At 55.5% G+C, this 18,764-nt stretch overlaps 1 protein-coding gene across 1 annotated transcript in view; it reads left to right on the plus strand.

The window, feature by feature from the left end:
• ZNF407 (zinc finger protein 407) overlaps positions 1-18,764 on the plus strand; it is a 61,657-nt gene that overhangs the window by 1,443 nt on the left and 41,450 nt on the right. The window contains exons 2-3 of the mRNA XM_076055119.1: positions 5,763-6,008; positions 11,317-17,797. Of these exons, the coding sequence (XP_075911234.1) occupies positions 5,763-6,008; positions 11,317-17,797 (6,727 nt within the window). The remainder of the gene's footprint in view (positions 1-5,762; positions 6,009-11,316; positions 17,798-18,764) is intronic.

Below are 18,764 nucleotides of genomic sequence, written 5' to 3' on the forward strand. Positions count from 1 at the left end.
TAGAGACACTCATAGAGACACTCAGAGACAGAGAGACACAGAGAGACACTCACATAGAGACACTCAGAGACACTCATAGAGACACTCAGAGACAGAGAGACACACATAGAGACACTCACTCAGAGACACTCAGAGACACTCACATAGACACTCAGAGACACTCATAGAGACACTCATAGAGACTCGCAGATACTCAGAGACACTCATAGAGACACTCACATAGAGACACTCAGAGACACTCACAGAGACACAGACACAGAGAGACACTCATAGAGACACACACATAGAGATACCCGTAAAAACATAGAGACACCCAGAGACACATAGAGACACACAGAGACACATAGAGACACTCGGAGAGACACACAGAGACACAGAGAAACACAGAGACAGAGAGACACATAGATACCCATAGACACACACATAGAGACACACATAGACACACATAGAGACACATAGAGACACTCAGAGAGACACTCAGAGAGACACACATAGAGACACACATAGAGACACTCGTAGAGACAGAGAGACACACAGACACAGAGAGACACTCACATAGAGACACTCAGAGACACAGAGAGACACATACATAGAGACACACATAGAGACACTCATAGAGACTCATAGAGACACACAAAGAGACACGCAGAGAGACACATACATAGACACATACATAGACACACAGAGACTCGCAGATACGAATAGAGAGACACATAGAGACACTCACATAGAGACACCTACATAGAGACACACATAGAGACACTCATAGAGACACATAGAGACACTCAGAGACACACAGACAACAACAACCGCCATTCGCCACTAAGTGGCGGTGACGTCACCACGACGCTTGTGCTAGGCCATGTGCACCTTGAGGCCACGTGAATTGTCGAACGCCCGCGGGCAGGAGGTCACGGGGCAGACCCAGGTGCCACGGGTCGACTGACTGAGTTGACTGGCTGATGCACCACCTGTGCCCCCTACTGTGCCAACCTGCTGTGCTTTAGCCACCCGGCGCTCTGCTCGTTGTTGTGAGCATCACTCCTCCGCCCTCCGTTGTTGTTGGAGGGCGACTGCCTCCAACTGCCCAGTAGCATCCTTCACGAGCCTCCTCCACAGAGGCCGATCTTGACACCGCTGGTACCAGTCATCGGCAAGTCCACTCAGTTCCACGTCCTCCTGTACCACATCACTCCATCTTTGCTCTAGCCCGTGCCGCGCCCGTTTAGCCCCCTCGATCCGGCCGAACAAAAGCTGTTTAGGCATTCGGTGGCTGGGCATGCGGGCTACAGGACCCAGCCATCGCAGCCTTCCCCGCCGGAGGAGCTCACCGATGGGACCTTGCCCAGATCTTTCAAGGATTTGTGAGCTCCTCACACAATCCAGCTTGGTTAAACCCAGGATGGATCGTAGGCAGGCCAGCCTAAATGTTTATAACCGGCGAAGATGTTCCATTAGGGGGGGTCCACGTTTCGCAAGCGTAGAGAAGAGATGGAATGACCGTGGCCGAGAAGACCTGAAGCTTAGTGCGGAGCAACAGACCAGGTAGCTTCCACACAGCGTTATGCAACCGATGAAAATATATTGCCACTCGACTGATTCGGAGTGAGACCTCTGCTGTTAAACTGGAGCCGGTCATAAGCACACTGCCCAGATATGGGAAACTCTCCACTCTCTCCACAACTGCCCCATCACCGATTGGGAGTTGGGGTGGAGTGTCCGATGGTACAAAATACCCAGGCAGGTGCTTAGTTTCGGTGGGGCTGATGGTAAGGCCCCATCTCTTAATGGCATGCTCCAGTCTCAGCAGCAGCATCTCCAACTCCTCCTCTGAATGAGCAGTTATTACCAAATCATCGGCATACATAACGTGGTTGAGCAATAGGGAGCCATCCCTTGACCGCACTCGGGCATCGATCATCCTCCCATTATATCTGTACCAAATGGAGATTCCCCCGGTACAGCTATTGAAGGCTTCACGAACTACATGGTCAAAATAGATGTTAAATAATGTGGGAGCCAGAGGACATGCCTGTCTCACCCCAAGGTGTACAGGGAATGGCTCTTACTCCCGGCCACGTAGTTTTACCCGGGCCCGCTCACCATCATGAAGGTCCTTAATGATCGTGAGCAGAGGGTTAGGGACTCCAAAAAGCACGAAGAATAACCCAGAGCCCAGGCCTACTGATGGTATCATAGGCCTTGACCGGGTCAATAAAGCAGAGTTGTAGGTCTTGCTGGAATTCCCTACACCTCTGCTGTAGCAGACGGACAGAAAATATGGCATCTGTGCAGGACCGCCCTTTCCTGAAACCGCATTGGGGCTCCGCAAGCCTCTCCTTAGCGTGCCTGGCAAGTCGATGTTGAATAATCCTTGCCAGGACCTTTTCCGGCACACTGAGGAGTGAGATGCCCCTGTAGCTGTTACAGTCTGTGCGGTCCCCCTTCTTAAAGAGGGGGACCACCAGGGCATCCTTCCAATCCTGCGGAACCCATCCAGTGGTCCAGACTGTTGTTATGATGTCATATAGGGCAGTCTGTGCACAAACGCCACCCTCCCTCAGCATTTCGCTTGGGAGATCATCTCTGCCCGGTGCCTTTTCCGGTCTCAGACTCCGGATCGCCTTCAGTACTTCCTCAACAGATGGCACTTCAGCCAGCCACTCACAGGGGGTGACTTCCTCCAATATTTGAGGCACCGCAGCCTCAGCAGGGTCATCCCCACTTTGTGCCACGATGTTTTCCTGGCTGAGGGATTTTCCCTCCCCCAGGACCTCGCAGAAATGCTCAGCAAATCTGCAAACCTGTTCCTGGGGGTCGGAGATTGGATCATCGTTTTTTCCCCTAATGATGGTAATAGGTGTGGCACTGCAGGTTACTTTTTTGATGGAGTTAAATAGAGATTTGTGATCGCGGGCCACAAAGGCAGACTCCATCTCTTCAGCAACCCGCGACCACCACCCATCCTTGCAGCGCCTCACGGCTCTCCGAACCTCCGAGCGAAGGCTGCGGTAAGCCTCCTCATTCTCTGACGTGGGATTCTGTCATCGATGACAGTGGGCCTGTCGCTTTTTCTTAACCATCCTGAACACCTCCTCTGTCAGCCAGGGTCTCTGTGGTGGTCTGGACCGCGTACCCAAAGCAACCATTGCAGCTGCATGAGTCACAGTCCTAAACCTCGCCCATTTACCCTCGACATCAGGAGGAGTGGGGGACGATGCCAACCCCAGCCGCAAGCGATGATGAAATTCTCGCTTGGAACTTTCATCAGATAACTGAGACCAAGCCACTTTAGGTTGGAATGGGGTCCTGGGTGTACACCCACCACCGGAGTGGAATAATGGCAGGCGCATCTTACAGATGACTAGTCGATGGTCAGAGGGCAGATCAGCTCCATGGTAGGTCCTGGTATCAAGGACATGGGCTCGCATGCGCTGGTCCGTCACTATGTAGTCCAGCAGATGTTCTTGCATGGACCCGGCATGTATCCATGATGTTGTGTGGATGCGCCGATGCCGGAACAGCGTGTTGGTAATTACAAGCCCATGGGCTGCACAAAAATCTAGCAGCCTCCTACCGTTGTTATTGAGCTGATCTGGCCGATGCCCTCCAATCACTCCAGACCAGGTGCCAGCATCATGACCAACTCGGGCATTGAAATCACCCAACAAAATGACTCTATCCCGAGGGGCCACTTTAGCCAGCACCTGTGACAGGAGGTCATAGAAGGCATCTGACTCATCGGCTTTGCCTGCATCCCTCCACGGATGTTCGTCTGCGGTGGGGGCATAAGTAACCACGACCACCACTCCGCACCTCCGGTTGATGGGAAGGCGAGCCCAAAGTAGTCTGGGGCTTACAGCTTCCCACACCTCACCGCCACGCTCCCACACCCCCTTCATTATGTTGTTCAAAAGAAGAGCTACACCCTGTTGTTTGGCAGTCTGCTGTCCCGAGTAGAGGACTGTCCACGCCTCATGGTGGCAGGAGCCAGAACCGGTCCACCGGACCTCCTGAATGCCACAGAGATCCAGGCGGTACCGGTCCAGCTCCCGACAGAGGAGTGGCAGCCTCTCCTCCGCAGTGAGCGTTCGAACATTCTATGTGGCCACACGAAGTGGCTTTTGTTGTTTCTGGAGGAGCCCCGAGGGTAGTGATTCAATTTCCTGGCTCATCCAATTGGGGTTTGGCCAGGAGACGTCATAGACGCCTGTCCCCCCGGGGCCTCCGGCACAAGCTTATTAGTTATATATTTCAGTCGTGGTTTCTTGGTAATTTTTTGAAGGTGGAGGGGTTACCAGCCCCTCGCACCCGTCCAGAGCCCCCGTTTAGGCACTGTGGTGGTCACAGACGCCATGAGGGAAGAGGACCAATCGGAATTGGCCCTCTCCCCACAGCACTGTCCACGACAGTTGCCCGTCCGGCACTGCGAGGAGGTAGGGGGTTGTTTTGCAGGACATAGAGACACATACACAGATACTCGCAGATACCTATAGAGACACTCCACACAGAGACTCATAGACACACACAGATACCCATAGAGACACACACAGAGACACACAGAGACACAGATAGACACACATAGAGACACACAGAGACTCATAGACACACACAGACACTCATAGACACACACAGAGACTCAACACACAGAGACTCAGACACACAGAAACTCATAGACAACAAAGACAAAGATTTCCCATATAGCCTTAACAGACTGTAGGGGCAAGTGCTGTTAGCGAGCACTTATGAAGGCCGGAACGGTACACGAGGGGGTGGGTGGCCAGCACCACACCCGACCGCCTTTGTCTCCCTAGTGGCAATGTTTACATACCGCACCAGGTACTCATTTGAGGCTGAGTCGACCTAGGGGAGGCCCAGGACCGGTTCAGATAATCGTCACTGGTGTTGGCCGTGAGCGGGAATCGAACCCGGGTCGCCAGGTTCATAGTGCAGTGCGCTAACCGCTACACTATCGCTCCCCACTCATAGACACACACATAGACACACACATAGACACTCATAGCCACTCAGAGACTCACCACACAGAGACTCATAGACTCGCAAAGAGACCCACAGACTCATCGCACAGAGACTCATAGACTCACAAAGAGACCCACACACTCGTCGCACAGAGACTCATAGACTCACAAAGAGACCCACAGACTCATCACACAGAGACTCATAGACTCACAAAGAGACCCACAGACTCGTCGCACAGAGACTCATAGACTCACAAAGAGACCCACAGATTCGTCGCACAGAGACTCATTGACTCGCAAAGAGACCCACAGACTCGTCGCACAGAGACTCATAGACTCACAAAGAGACCCACAGACTCGTCACACAGAGACTCATAGACTCAAAAAGGGTCCCACAGACTCGTCGCACAGAGACTCATAGACTCACAAAGAGACCCACAGACTCATCACAAAGAGACTCATAGACTCACAAAGAGACCCACAGACTCGTCGCACAGAGACTCATCGACTTACAAAGAGACCCACCGACTTACAAAGAGACCCACAGAATCGTCGCACAGAGACTCATCGACTTACAAAGAGACCCACAAAATCGTCGCACAGAGACTCATAGACTCACAAAGAGTCCCACAGACTCATCGCAGAGACCCACAGTCTCACAAAGAGACCCACAGTCTCACAAAGAGACCCACAGACTCGTCGCACAGAGACTCACAAATAGACCCACAGCGCCGCACCTCCGATTACCACATTTGGCTACGTACGGTGGTCTGTCGTTTGCAGATGGACCCGGCTAGTGCGATGGATTACGAAGATGCTAGTGGCGCTGCTGGTGGTGGTGGTGGTGGCGGTGCTGGCGATGGTTGTGGTGGCGCTGCTGGTGGTGGTGGTGGCGGTGCTGGTGATGGTGGTGGTGAAGACATCCACCGTTGTCTCAAATGTCAAGTGACGATCCCCGGTCTCGACCGCTACATCCGGCATTGCCGGACGGAATGCGTCGCTCCTCCTGGGAGTGCTCCGGTGGCCCCGGTGAGTCGCGCCCCCCACCCCACCCCCCCCCACCCTCCCCACCCTCCCCACCCTCCCCACCCCCCCCACCCTCCCCACCCCCCCCACCCTCCCCACCCCCCCCACCCTCCCCACCCCCCCCACCCCCCCCACCCTCCCCACCCCCCCCACCCCCCACCCCCCCCACCCGCCCGGGCAGCGGTCGTGCGCCGAGCCGCGGTCGCAACAACGGCGGTCGCCGGCATCCCGCGCTTCCAGCAGCTTTTTACACTGCATGATACACTACACTGTACACTATACACACTACACTGTACACTACACTGTACACTATATACACTACACACTACACTGTACACTACACTATACACTACTACTATACACTACCACTATACACTACACTGCACACTACACTGTACACTATATACACTACACTGTACACTACACTGTACACTACACTATACACTACACTATACACTACACTATACACTACTATACACTACACTATACACTACACTATACACTACTATACACTACACTATACACTTTACACTACACTGTACACTACACTGTACACTACACTATACACTACACACTACACTATATACTATATACACTACACTGTACACTACACTATACACTACACTATACACTACACTACTATACACTACACTACTATACACTACACTACTATACACTACACTACTATACACTACACTACTATACACTACACTACTATACACTACACTACTATACACTACACTAAACACTTCACTATACACTACACTATACACTACACTATACACTACACTATACACTACACTATACGATACTATACACTATACACTACACTATACACTACACTATACGATACTATACACTATACACTACACTATACTATACACTACACTACTATACACTACACTATACACTACACTATACACTACACTATACACTGCACTATACACTACACTACTATACTCTACACACTACACTATTCACTATACTACTATATACTACACTATACACTATACTACTATACACTATACTACTATACACTACACTACTATACACTACACTACTATACACTACACTACTATATACTACACTATACACTACTATACACTACACTATACACTACACTATACGATACTATACACTATACACTACACTTTACACTATACTATACACTGCACTACTATACACTACACTATACACTACACTATACACTGCACTATACACTACACTACTATACACTACACACTACACTATTCACTATACTACTATATACTACACTATACACTATACTACTATACACTATACTACTATACACTACACTACTATACACTACACTACTATATACTACACTATACACTACTATACACTACACTATACACTACACTACTATACACTACAGTATACACTACACTACTATACACTACACTATACACTACACTACTATAAAGTACACTACTATACAGTACACTACTATACACTACACTATACACTACACTATACACTACACTACTATACACTACACTATACACTACACTAGTATACACTACACTACTATACACTACACTACTATACACTACACTATACACTACTACTATACACTAAACTACTATACACTACACCATTATACACTACACTATACACTACACTACTATACACTATACACTACACTACTATACACTACACTATACACTACACTACTATACACTACACTATACACTACACTACTATACACTACACTATACACTACACTAGTAGTGTAGTGTATAGTGTAGTGTATAGTAGTGTAGTGTATAGTATACACTACACTACTATACACTACACTATACACTACTATACACTACACTACTATACACTACACTACACTATACACTACACTACTATACACTACACTATACACTACACTATACACTACACTACTACACTACACTATACACTACACTATACACTACACTACTACACTACACTATACACTACACTATACACTACACTATACACTACACTATACACTACACTACTATACACTACACTATACACTACAAGTCAGCCCCCCCCAAGTCAACATCCTGGCTCAGAGAATGCTCCGGTCCATGGGGAGCTTTCTTTATTGGCGGTACTGTCACGATACTGCCAAGGATTCATCTTCTTTGGTTCGTAGAATGAGAATGAAATAATAAATTGATAAATTAAAATGACACAATAATATTCTCACGACGTTTCGGCCACAACACAAGCGGCCTTCATCAGGCGAAGGGACGAGACTGTCTGGAGGACAGCGCTGGAGCGAACAAAGCCACGCTCAGACCGCGACCTTTAAGCTGTGTGAGAGGAAACAAAGCGCCTTGACAAAGGAATTAGCATAGAATTTAGCATTGAAATGGCTGAGTGATTAGCTTGTGACTGGTCACAGAAATGGCTATGTTAAAGTCAAAGCATACACATCCACAGAGGCACCCCTTGACAAAGGAATTAGCATAGAATTTAGCATTGAAATGGCTGAGTGATTAGCTTGTGACTGGTCACAGAAATGGCTATGTTAAAGTCAAAGCATACACATCCACAGAGGCACCCCTTGACAAAGGAATTAGCATAGAATTTAGCATTGAAATGGCTGAGTGATTAGCTTGTGACTGGTCACAGAAATGGCTATGTTAAAGTCAAAGCATACACATCCACAGAGGCACCCCTTGACAAAGGAATTAGCATAGAATTTAGCATTGAAATGGCTGAGTGATTAGCTTGTGACTGGTCACAGAAATGGCTATGTTAAAGTCAAAGCATACACATCCACAGAGGCACCCCTTGACAAAGGAATTAGCATAGAATTTAGCATTGAAATGGCTGAGTGATTAGCTTGTGACTGGTCACAGAAATGGCTATGTTAAAGTCAAAGCATACACATCCACAGAGGCACCCCTTGACAAAGGAATTAGCATAGAATTTAGCATTGAAATGGCTGAGTGATTAGCTTGTGACTGGTCACAGAAATGGCTATGTTAAAGTCAAAGCATACACATCCACAGAGGCACCCCTTGACAAAGGAATTAGCATAGAATTTAGCATTGAAATGGCTGAGTGATTAGCTTGTGACTGGTCACAGAAATGGCTATGTTAAAGTCAAAGCATACACATCCACAGAGGCACCCCTTGACAAAGGAATTAACATAAAATTTAGCATTGAAATGGCTGAGTGATTAGCTTGTGACTGGTCACAGAAATGGCTATGTTAAAGTCAAAGCATACACATCCACAGAGGCACCCCTTGACAAAGGAATTAACATAGAATTTAGCATTGAAATGGCTGAGTGATTAGCTTGTGACTGGTCACAGAAATGGCTATGTTAAAGTCAAAGCATACACATCCACAGAGGCACCCCTTGACAAAGGAATTAACATATAATTTAGCATTGAAATAGCTGAGTGATTAGCTTGTGACTGGTCACAGAAGTGGCTATGTTAAAGTTAAAGCATATACATCCACAGAGGCACCCCTTGACAAAGGGGTTAGCATAGAATTTAGCATTGAAATAGCTGAGTGATTAGCTTGTGACTGGTCACAGAAATGGCTATGTTAAAGTCAGAGCATACACATCCACAGAGGCACCCCTTGACAAAGGAATTAGCATAGAATTTAGCATTGAAATGGCTGAGTGATTAGCTTGTGACTGGTCACAGAAATGGCTATGTTAAAGTCAAAGCATACACATTCACAGAGGCACCCCTTGACAAAGGAATTAACATAGAATTTAGCATTGAAATAGCTGAGTGATTAGCTTGTGACTGGTCACAGAAATGGCTATGTTAATGTCAAAGCATACACATCCACAGAGGCACCCCTTGACAAAGGAATTAGCATAGAATTTAGCATTGAAATAGCTTCATTGTGTTATTTTATTTTATCAATTCATTATTTTATTCTCATTCTACTTGGTGGTGACTTTACCACAAGAGCCAAAGAAGATGAATCCTTGCAGTCACGAAAGCTTTAAATCGACATTTACTGTCAAGGTATTTTATTTTTAGTATTTTAGCAGGTAAGGCCCCACTGAGATATGTAGGCCTGACGTTGATTCTTAATGTGGAGGGAAAAGCCGGAGGATCCGGAGACAAAATCCACGCAGTGACCACGGAGAGAGAGAGACGCAGACTCCAAATATACTTCAGCAGCAGGCGAGGTAGTTAACATCCCCTAGCCACCGTTATGATGAGAGACGCAGACTCCACATCTACAGCAGCAGCAGCAGGCGTCATGGTCACGTGATCGAACCCACGACCTCCTGCGTACCAGGCGAGGTAGTTAACATCTCCCAGGCATAGAACCGACGACCTCCTGTACACCAGGCGAGGTAGTCAACATCTCCCAGGGATCGAACCCACGACCTCCGGTACACCAGGCGAGGTAGTCAACATCTCCCAGGGATCGAACCCACGACCTCCTGTAGACCAGGCGAGGTAGTCAACATCTCCCAGGGATCGAACCCACGACCTCCTGTACACCAGGCGAGGTAGTCAACATCACCCAGGGATAGAACCCACGACCTCCTGTAGACCAGGCGAGGTAGTCAACATCACCCAGGGATAGAACCCACGACCTCCTGTAGACCAGGCGAGGTAGTCAACATCTCCCAGGGATAGAACCCACGACCTCCTGTAGACCAGGCGAGGTAGTCAACATCTCCCAGGGATCGAACCCACAACCTCCTGTAGACCAGGCGAGGTAGTCAACATCTCCCAGGCATAGAACCCACGACCTCCTGTAGACCAGGCGAGGTGGTCAACATCTCCCAGGGATCGAACCCACGACATTCTGTAGACCAGGCGAGGTAGTCAACATCTCCCAGGGATAGAACCCACGACCTCCTGTACACCAGGCGAGGTAGTCAACATCTCCCAGGCATAGAACCCACGACCTCCTGTAGACCAGGCGAGGTAGTCAACATCTCCCATGCATAGAACCCACGACGTCCTGTAGACCAGGCGAGGTGGTCAACATCTCCCAGGGATCGAACCCACGACCTCCTGTAGACCAGGCGAGGTAGTCAACATCACCCAGGGATAGAACCCACGACCTCCTGTAGACCAGGCGAGGTAGTCAACATCACCCAGGGATAGAACCCACGACCTCCTGTAGACCAGGCGAGGTAGTCAACATCTCCCAGCGATAGAACCCACGACCTCCTATAAACCAGGCGAGGTAGTCAACATCTCCCAGGCATAGAACCCACGACCTGTAGACCAGGCGAGGTAGTCAACATCCCCTAGCCACCGTGGTGATGGTGATGGTCCCCACCCCCCCCCCCCCCACCGCCTCCGGTAGGCCACCTGCGCCGCTGCCTCCACCGGGCCCCCCCAACAACCGCAGCGGCCACCGGCGACAGATCCGGCGGCGGCGATTCCGACAGAAGCCGCCGGTGGCGGTGCCGGTGGTGGTGCCGGTGGTGGTGCCGGTGGTGGTGCCGGTGGCGGTGCCGGTGGTGGTGCCGGTGGTGGTGCCACCGCCGCCGCGAGCCAGCAGGCGGCGGGACCCTGGACTAGCGGGAGCGGAGTGACGGGCCGCACCATGGGCCATGGGGCCGTGGGCCGCCGGGAGGCGGGCGCAGCAGAGGCACGCGGTGCGGTGGTCTCAGTTGGGGCCGTCGAGGAGGAGGTGGAGGAGGAGGTGGTGGAGGAGGAGGAGAAGGTGGAGGTGGAGGAGGTGGTGGAGGAGGTGGAGGAGGAGAAGGTGGAGGAGGTGGTGGAGATGGAGGTGGTGGAGAAGGAGGAGGTGGAGGAGAAGGTGGAGGAGAAGGAGAAGGTGGAGGAGAAGGAGGAGGTGGAGGAGAAGGAGGAGGTGGAGGAGAAGGAGGAGGTGGAGAAGGAGGTGGAGAAGGAGGTGGAGGTGGAGAAGGAAGTGGAAGAGGTGGAGGTGGAGAATGAGGTGGAGAAGGAGGTGGAGGTGGAGAAGGAAGTGGCGGAGGTGGAGGTGGAGAATGAGGTGGAGGTGGAGGAGAAGGAGGAGAAGGAGGTGGAGGAGGTGGAGGAGGTGGTGGAGGAGGTGGAGGAGGAGAAGGAGGTGGAGGAGAAGGAGGAGATGGAGGAGAAGGAGGAGGAGGTGGAGGAGAAGGAGGTGGAGGAGAAGGAGGAGGTGGAGAAGGAGGTGGAGAAGGAGGTGGAGGTGGAGAAGGAAGTGGAGGAGGTGGAGGTGGAGAATGAGAAGGAGGTGGAGGTGGAGAAGGAGGTGGAGAAGGAGGTGGAGAAGGAGGTGGAGAAGGAGGAGGTGGAGGAGAAGGAGAAGGAGGTGGAGAAGGAGGTGGAGAAGGAGGTGGAGAAGGAGGTGGAGAAGGAGGTGGAGGAGAAGGTGGAGGAGAAGGAGGTGGAGGAGAAGGAGGTGGAGGAGAAGGAGGTGGAAGTGGACGAGAAGGAGGAGGAGGTGGAGGTGGACGAGAAGGAGGTGGAGGTGGACGAGAAGGAGGTGGACGAAAAGGAGGAGGAGGTGGAGGTGGACGAGAAGGAGGTGGAGAAGGAGGCCAAGCAGCAGAAGGAGCAGAGCGGTCCCAAGACTCGCGGCCGCAAGCGACGGTTTCCCGGTGCCGCTCCTCCCCCTCCCACCGCCGCCGCCGCCGCCGCCGCCGCCACGGCAAGCCGGACGTCGGTGCGCCTCCAGGACCGGCGCGAGAGGACCGGCGCGGCGGCCAGGGGCTCCTGCTTCTGCTGCGGCGGCGGCGGCGGCGAGCGTCACCGGCGGGGGGGAGGAGCGGCGGCCGACGGCCAGGACGGCGCCAAACGGCCGTGCCGGGGCACCGGGGAGCCGGCGGCGAGGCGGAGGGGGCGGCCGCCGCTCAGGCCGGCGGCTTCTGCCGGCGGCGGCGGTGGTGGCGGTGGTGGAGGTGGTGGAGGTGGTGGCGGTGGTGGCGGTGGCGGCGGTGGCGGTGGAGGCGGTGGAGGCGGTGGTGGAGGTGGTGGCGACGGAGGCCCAGTGAGGACGTTTGGAGGAGGTGGACGACGAGGAGGAGGTGGACGAGGTGGACGAGGAGGAGGTGGTGGTGGCGACGGAGGCTCAGGGAGGACGTTTGGAGGAGGAGGAGGTGGACGAGGTGGAAGAGGTGGCGGGAGAGGTGGCGACGGAGGCCCATTGCGGACGTTTAGAGGAGGTGGACGAGGTGGACGAGGAGGTAGAGGAGGTAGAGGAGGAGGAGGAGGCGGTGAGGGACTTTGTGGACGCGTGGACGCGGCGCCGATTTGGCCGTGTGGGACGGTGGCCGGCGAGGGATCGGAGTGCCGGGAACACACGGCGGACAACGCCGGTGGTGGCCGTGGCGGTGCTGCTGGTGGCGGTGTTGCTGGTGGCGGTGTTGCTGGTGGCGGTGTTGCTAGTGGCGGTGTTGTTGGTGGCGGTGTTGCTAGTGGCGGTGTTGTTGGTGGCGGTGTTGTTGGTGGCGGTGTTGCTAGTGGCGGTGTTGCTGGTAGCGGTGTTGCTAGTGACGGTGTTGCAAGTGGCGGTGTTGCTAGTGGCGGTGTTGCTAGTGGCTGTGTTGTTGGTGGCGGTGTTGCTAGTGGCGGTGTTGTTGGTGGCGGTGTTGCTGGTGGCGGTGTTGCTGGTGGCGGTGTTGTTGGTGGCGGTGTTGTTGGTGGCGGTGTTGCTAGTGGCGGTGTTGTTGGTGGCGGTGTTGTTGGTGGCGGTGTTGCTAGTGGCGGTGTTGCTGGTGGCGGTGTTGCTAGTGGCGGTGATGCTAGTGGCGGTGTTGCTGGTAGCGGTGTTGTTGGTGGCGGTGTTGCTAGTGGCGGTGTTGCTAGTGACGGTGTTGCTGGTAGCGGCGTTGTTGGTGGCGGTGTTGCTGGTAGCGGTGTTGTTGGTGGCGGTGTTGCTAGTGGCGGTGTTGCTGGTAGCGGTGTTGTTAGTGGTGATGTTGTTAGTGGCGGTGTTGCTAGTAGCGGTGTTGCTGGTGGCGGTATTGCGAGTGACGGTGTTGCTGGTAGCGGTGTTGCTTGTGGCGGTGTTGCTGGTGGCGGTGTTGCAAGTGGCAGTGTTGCTGGTGGCGGTGTTGCTCGTGACGGTGTTGCTAGTAGCGTTGTTGTTGGTGGCGGTGTTGCTAGTGGCGGTGTTGCTAGTGACGGTGTTGCTGGTAGCGGTGTTGTTAGTGGCGGTGTTGCTGGTGGCGGTGTTGCTGGTAGCGGTGTTGCTAGTGACGGTGTTGTTAGTGGCGGTGTTGCTGGTAGCGGTGTTGCTAGTGACGGTGTTGCAAGTGGCGGTCTTGCTGATGGCGGTGTTGCTTCTGGCGGTGTTGTTAGTGGCGGTGTTGCTGGTGGCGGTGTTGCTGGTAGCGGTGTTGTTAGTGGTGGTGTTGCTAGTGGCGGTGTTGTTAGTGGCGGTGTTGCTGGTAGCGGTGTTGCTGGTGGCGGTGTTGCTGGTGGCGGTGTTGCTGGTGGCGGTGTTGCTGGTGGCAGTGTTGTTAGTGGCGGTGTTGTTAATGGCGGTGTTGCTGGTAGCGGTGTTGCTAGTGGCGGCGTTGCTGGTGAAGGTGTTGCTTGTGACGGTGTTGCTGGTAGCGGTGTTGCTAGTGGCGGTGTTGCTGATGGCGGTGTTGCTACTGGCGGTGTTGTTAGTGGCGGTGTTGCTAGTGGCGGTGTTGCTGGTGGCGGTGTTGTTAGTGGCGGTGTTGTTAGTGGTGGTGTTGCTAATGGCGGTGTTGTTAGTGGCGGTGTTGCTGGTGGTGGTGTTGCTGGTGGCGGTGTTGCTAGTGGCGCTGTTGCTGGTGAAGGTGTTGCTGGTGGCGGTGTTGTTAGTGGCGGTGTTGCTGGTAGCGGTGTTGCAAGTGGCGGTGTTGCTGATGGCGGTGTTGTTAGTGGCGGTGTTGCTAGTGGCGGTGTTGCTGGTGGCGGTGTTGCTGGTAGCGGTGTTGTTAGTGGCGGTGTTGCTGGTAGCAGTGTTGCTAGTGGCGGTGTTGCTGGTGAAGGTGTTGCTAGTGGCGGTGTTGCTGGTGAAGGTGTTGTTAGTGGCGGTGTTGCTGGTGAAGGTGTTGCTAGTGGCGGTGTTGCTAGTGGCGGTGTTGCTGGTGGCGGTGTTAGTGGCAGTGTTGCTGGTAGCGGTGTTGCTAGTGGCAGTGTTGCTGGTGAAGGTGTTGCTACTGAAGGTGTTGCTAGTGGTGGCGTTGCTGGTGAAGGTGTTGCTAGTGGCGGTGTTGCAAGTGGCGGTGTTGCTGGTGAAGGTGTTGCTACTGAACGTGTTGCTAGTGGTGGCGTTGCTGGTGAAGGTGTTGCTAGTGGCGGTGTTGCTAGTAGCGGTGTTGCTGGTAGCGGTGTTGCTGGTGGCGGTGTTGCTGGTGGCGGCGTTGCTGGTGGCGGTGTTGCTGGTAGCGGTGTTGCTAGTTGCGGTGTTGCTAGTGGCGGTGTTGCTAGTGGCGGTGTTGCTAGTGGCGGTGTTGCTAGTGGCGGTGTTGCTAGCGCCGGTGTTGCTAGCGGCGGTGTTGCTGGTGAAGGTGTTGCTAGCGGCGACGGTGTTGCTAGCGGCGATGGTGTTGCCCGCGGTGGTTTCGGTGGTAGCAGCAAACGAACCACGTCCGCGGCCAAACCGGCAGAGATGCCGACCGCCTCGCAATCGGAAGACGCCGACGACGCCGACGAGGACGAGGAGGAGGAGGAGGAGGAAGATTTTGGCGACGATTCGGAGACCTGGCTGCCCGGCGGCGGCGGCGGCGGGGTCGGGGGTCGGAGGCCGAGGGTCGGAGGAGCCCGGCACGGGGGCAGCCGCGCCAAAAGGCCGCGGTGGCAGCAACCGCCGGGGAGCGGCGCCGGTGCCGGCACCGGTGCCGGTGCCGGCGGCGGCGGCTCTCGTAAACGAGGGCGCTGCGAGGAATCCGACGTGATGGGGGATCCCGTCGACGCCGCGTCGCGACCACAACAGCCGCGGCACGACGCCGGCGCCGGCGCCGGCACCGGCACCGTCACCGGCCGCGCCAAGAGGCAGCGCTGCTTGGATCCGGCGACCGCCGCCGTGGCGGCAACTCCCATCGCTACAACGCAGCCACCGCCACCGCCGGAACAACAACAACAACAGCAACCGCAACAACAACCGCAGCAACAACAACAACAACCGCCACCGCCGGCAAACGGCGCCGGCGAGGCGCCGAAGCGGCGCAAGGGGCGCCCGCGCCAGGAGCGGTCGCGCGAGTGCCCCGACTGCGGCTACGTGGCGGCCACGTGCACCAACCTGGCGGTGCACGTGCGGCGCCGGCACCGGCGCCAGTACAGCTACCTGTGCCGCGCGTGCCATTACTACACGGTGACCAAGGGCGACATGGACCGGCACTGCGCCACCTGGAAGCACAAGCGGCGGGCGGCGGAGGACCTCGCCGCCGGCTCCGCCGGCATCGTCGGCGCCACCGGCATCGGCGCCGTCGTCGGCGCCGACGCCGAGGGGGGCGGCCCGGTCGCCGGGCGCCGGCCGGCGGCGTCCGACCCGGCGGGGCTTCGGGCGCCGGCGACCGAGGCTCCGGCCGGGGCGGGAGGCCCGACGTTCCGCTGCCGGGCCTGCCCCAGGGCGGTGTCGACGGCGCAGGCGCTGGAGGCGCACGCCCGGCGCAAGCACCGCGGCGACTTCGAGTTTGAGTGCACGGCGTGCGGCTACCGGGCGCTGACGCGCGCCGAGATGGCGCGGCACGCCGCCACGGCGAAGCACCGCACGCGCAGCCGCGCCCTGCTGCTGCTGCTGCGCGAGCGGCAGGAGGAGGAGGCGGAGGAGGAGCGGCGGAAGCAGGCGGCGGCGGCGGCAGGAGGTTGTGGCGGCGGTGCGGAGGAGGCGGTGGAGGCGGTGGAGGCGGTGGAGGCGGTGGAGGCGGTGGAGGCGGTGGAGGCGGTGGAGGCGGTGGAGGCGGTGGAGGCGGTGGAGGCGGTGGAGGCGGTGGGTGGAGCGGTGGTCCCGATTGGCACGGCGGACGGGGAGGCTTTGCCCGGCGGCGGCGCCGTGGAGGAGACGGAGCTCCGGCTGCCGGCCGCAGCGTCGTCGTCAGCTCCTCGTCCGCCCCCCGCCGATGCCGCCGCCGCTCCTGCCGCCGATGCCGGCGCTGCTGATTCTGCCGCCGCCGCCGCCGGCAGCGAGACGTCGATCGCCGAGGAGGCGGGAGGCTGCGCCGACGTCCTGGCGAGCCTCTGCCGGGCGCTGAGCGTGGGGGCGGCCGCACGGCCCGGGGGGACGACCGCGGTCGACGGCGAGGCGGAGGCGGAGGAGGCGGTGGAGGAGGCGGCGGAGGAGGAGGAGGAGGAGACCGTGATCGTCGCCAGAGTTCACGAGGTCGGGGGAGACCTCCTCCAGGCGCTGTGCGACACCATGGTGGGTCGGCCGGCGCCGGGAGACGAGGAGGAGGTGGTGGAGGAGGTGGAGGAGGAGGAGGGGGAGGAGGTGGTGGTGGTGATGGTGGAGGAGGAGGAGGAGGTCGAGCGGCAGCAGGAGCAGCAGGGCGAGGTGGTGGTGGTGGTGACGGCGACGCTTGCCGAGGATGACGGAGGAGGTGGTGGTGGTGGTGGTGCTGGAGGTGGTGATGGTGGTGATGGTGGTGGAGGTGGTGGTGGTGGTGCTGGAGGTGGTGCTGGAGGTGGTGGAGGTGGGGAGGCAGTGGGCGAGGTGGTGGGAGTGGAGGAGACCGCCGTGATGATGGAGGCGGCGATGTGCGGAACGGTGGTCTTGGAGTGGAACCCGCCTGGCGAAGGTGGCGGTGATGGTGACGGTGGCGATGGCGGCAATGGCGATGGCGATGGCGGCGATGGCGGCGGTGATCGTGGGCAGGCACGAGAGGCCACGATCGAGAGTGGTGGTGGTGAACACGGTGAGTGGTGGTGGTGAACACGGTGAGTGGTGGTGGTGAACATGGTGAGTGGTGGTGGTGAATCACGGTGAGTGGTGGTGGTGTTGAATACCGTGAGTGGTGAGTGGTGGTGGTGAACACGGCGAGTGGTGAGTGGTGGTGGTGGTGAATCACGGTGAGTGATGGCGGTGAATTCTGTGAGTGGTGGTGGTGAATCACGGTGAGTGATGGTGGTGAATACTGTGAGTGGTGGTGGTGGTGAACACGGTGAGTGGTGGTGGTGGTGGTAACGGTGGTGGTGTGGTGGTCGTGGTGGTGGTGGTTGAAAGAGAGACACAGACTCCACATCAGCAGCAGCAGCAGGCGTCGTCAAGGTCGGGATTGAACCCACGACCTCCTGTAGACCAGGCGAGGTGGTCAACATCTCATAGCCACTGTGATGATGATGATGAGAGAGAGACGCAGACTCCACATAGACCTCCTGTAGACCAGGCGAGGTAGTCAACATCTCATAGCCACCGTGATGATGATGATGATGAGAGAGAGAGACACAGACTTCAAATCTACAGCAGTAGGCGTCGTCAGGGTCACGTGATCGAACCCACGACCTCCCGCGTACCGGGCGAGGTAGTCAACATCTCCTGGCCACTGCGATGATGATGATGAGTGAAAGAGAGACGCAGACTCCAAATATACAGCAGCAGCAGCAGCAGGCGTCGTCAGGGTCACGGGGTCGAACCCACGACCTCCTGTAGACCAAGCGAGGTGGTCAACATCTCATAGCCAGCGTGATGATGATGATGAGTGAAAGAGAGACGCAGGCTCCGCATCTACAGCAGCAGCAGGCGTCGTCAGGGTCGGGATCGAACCCACGACCTCCTGTATACCGGGCGAGGTGGTCAACATCTCCTAGCCAGCGTGATGATGATGATGAGAGAGAGAGACACAGACTCCACATAGACCTCCTGTAGACCAGGCGAGGTGGTCA

Source organism: Petromyzon marinus, chromosome 69 (genome assembly GCF_048934315.1).
Source record: "Petromyzon marinus isolate PM22_M1 ecotype Great Lakes invasive population chromosome 69, UKy_Petmar_22M1.pri1.0, whole genome shotgun sequence".
NCBI classification, from domain to species: Eukaryota; Metazoa; Chordata; class Hyperoartia; order Petromyzontiformes; family Petromyzontidae; genus Petromyzon; species Petromyzon marinus.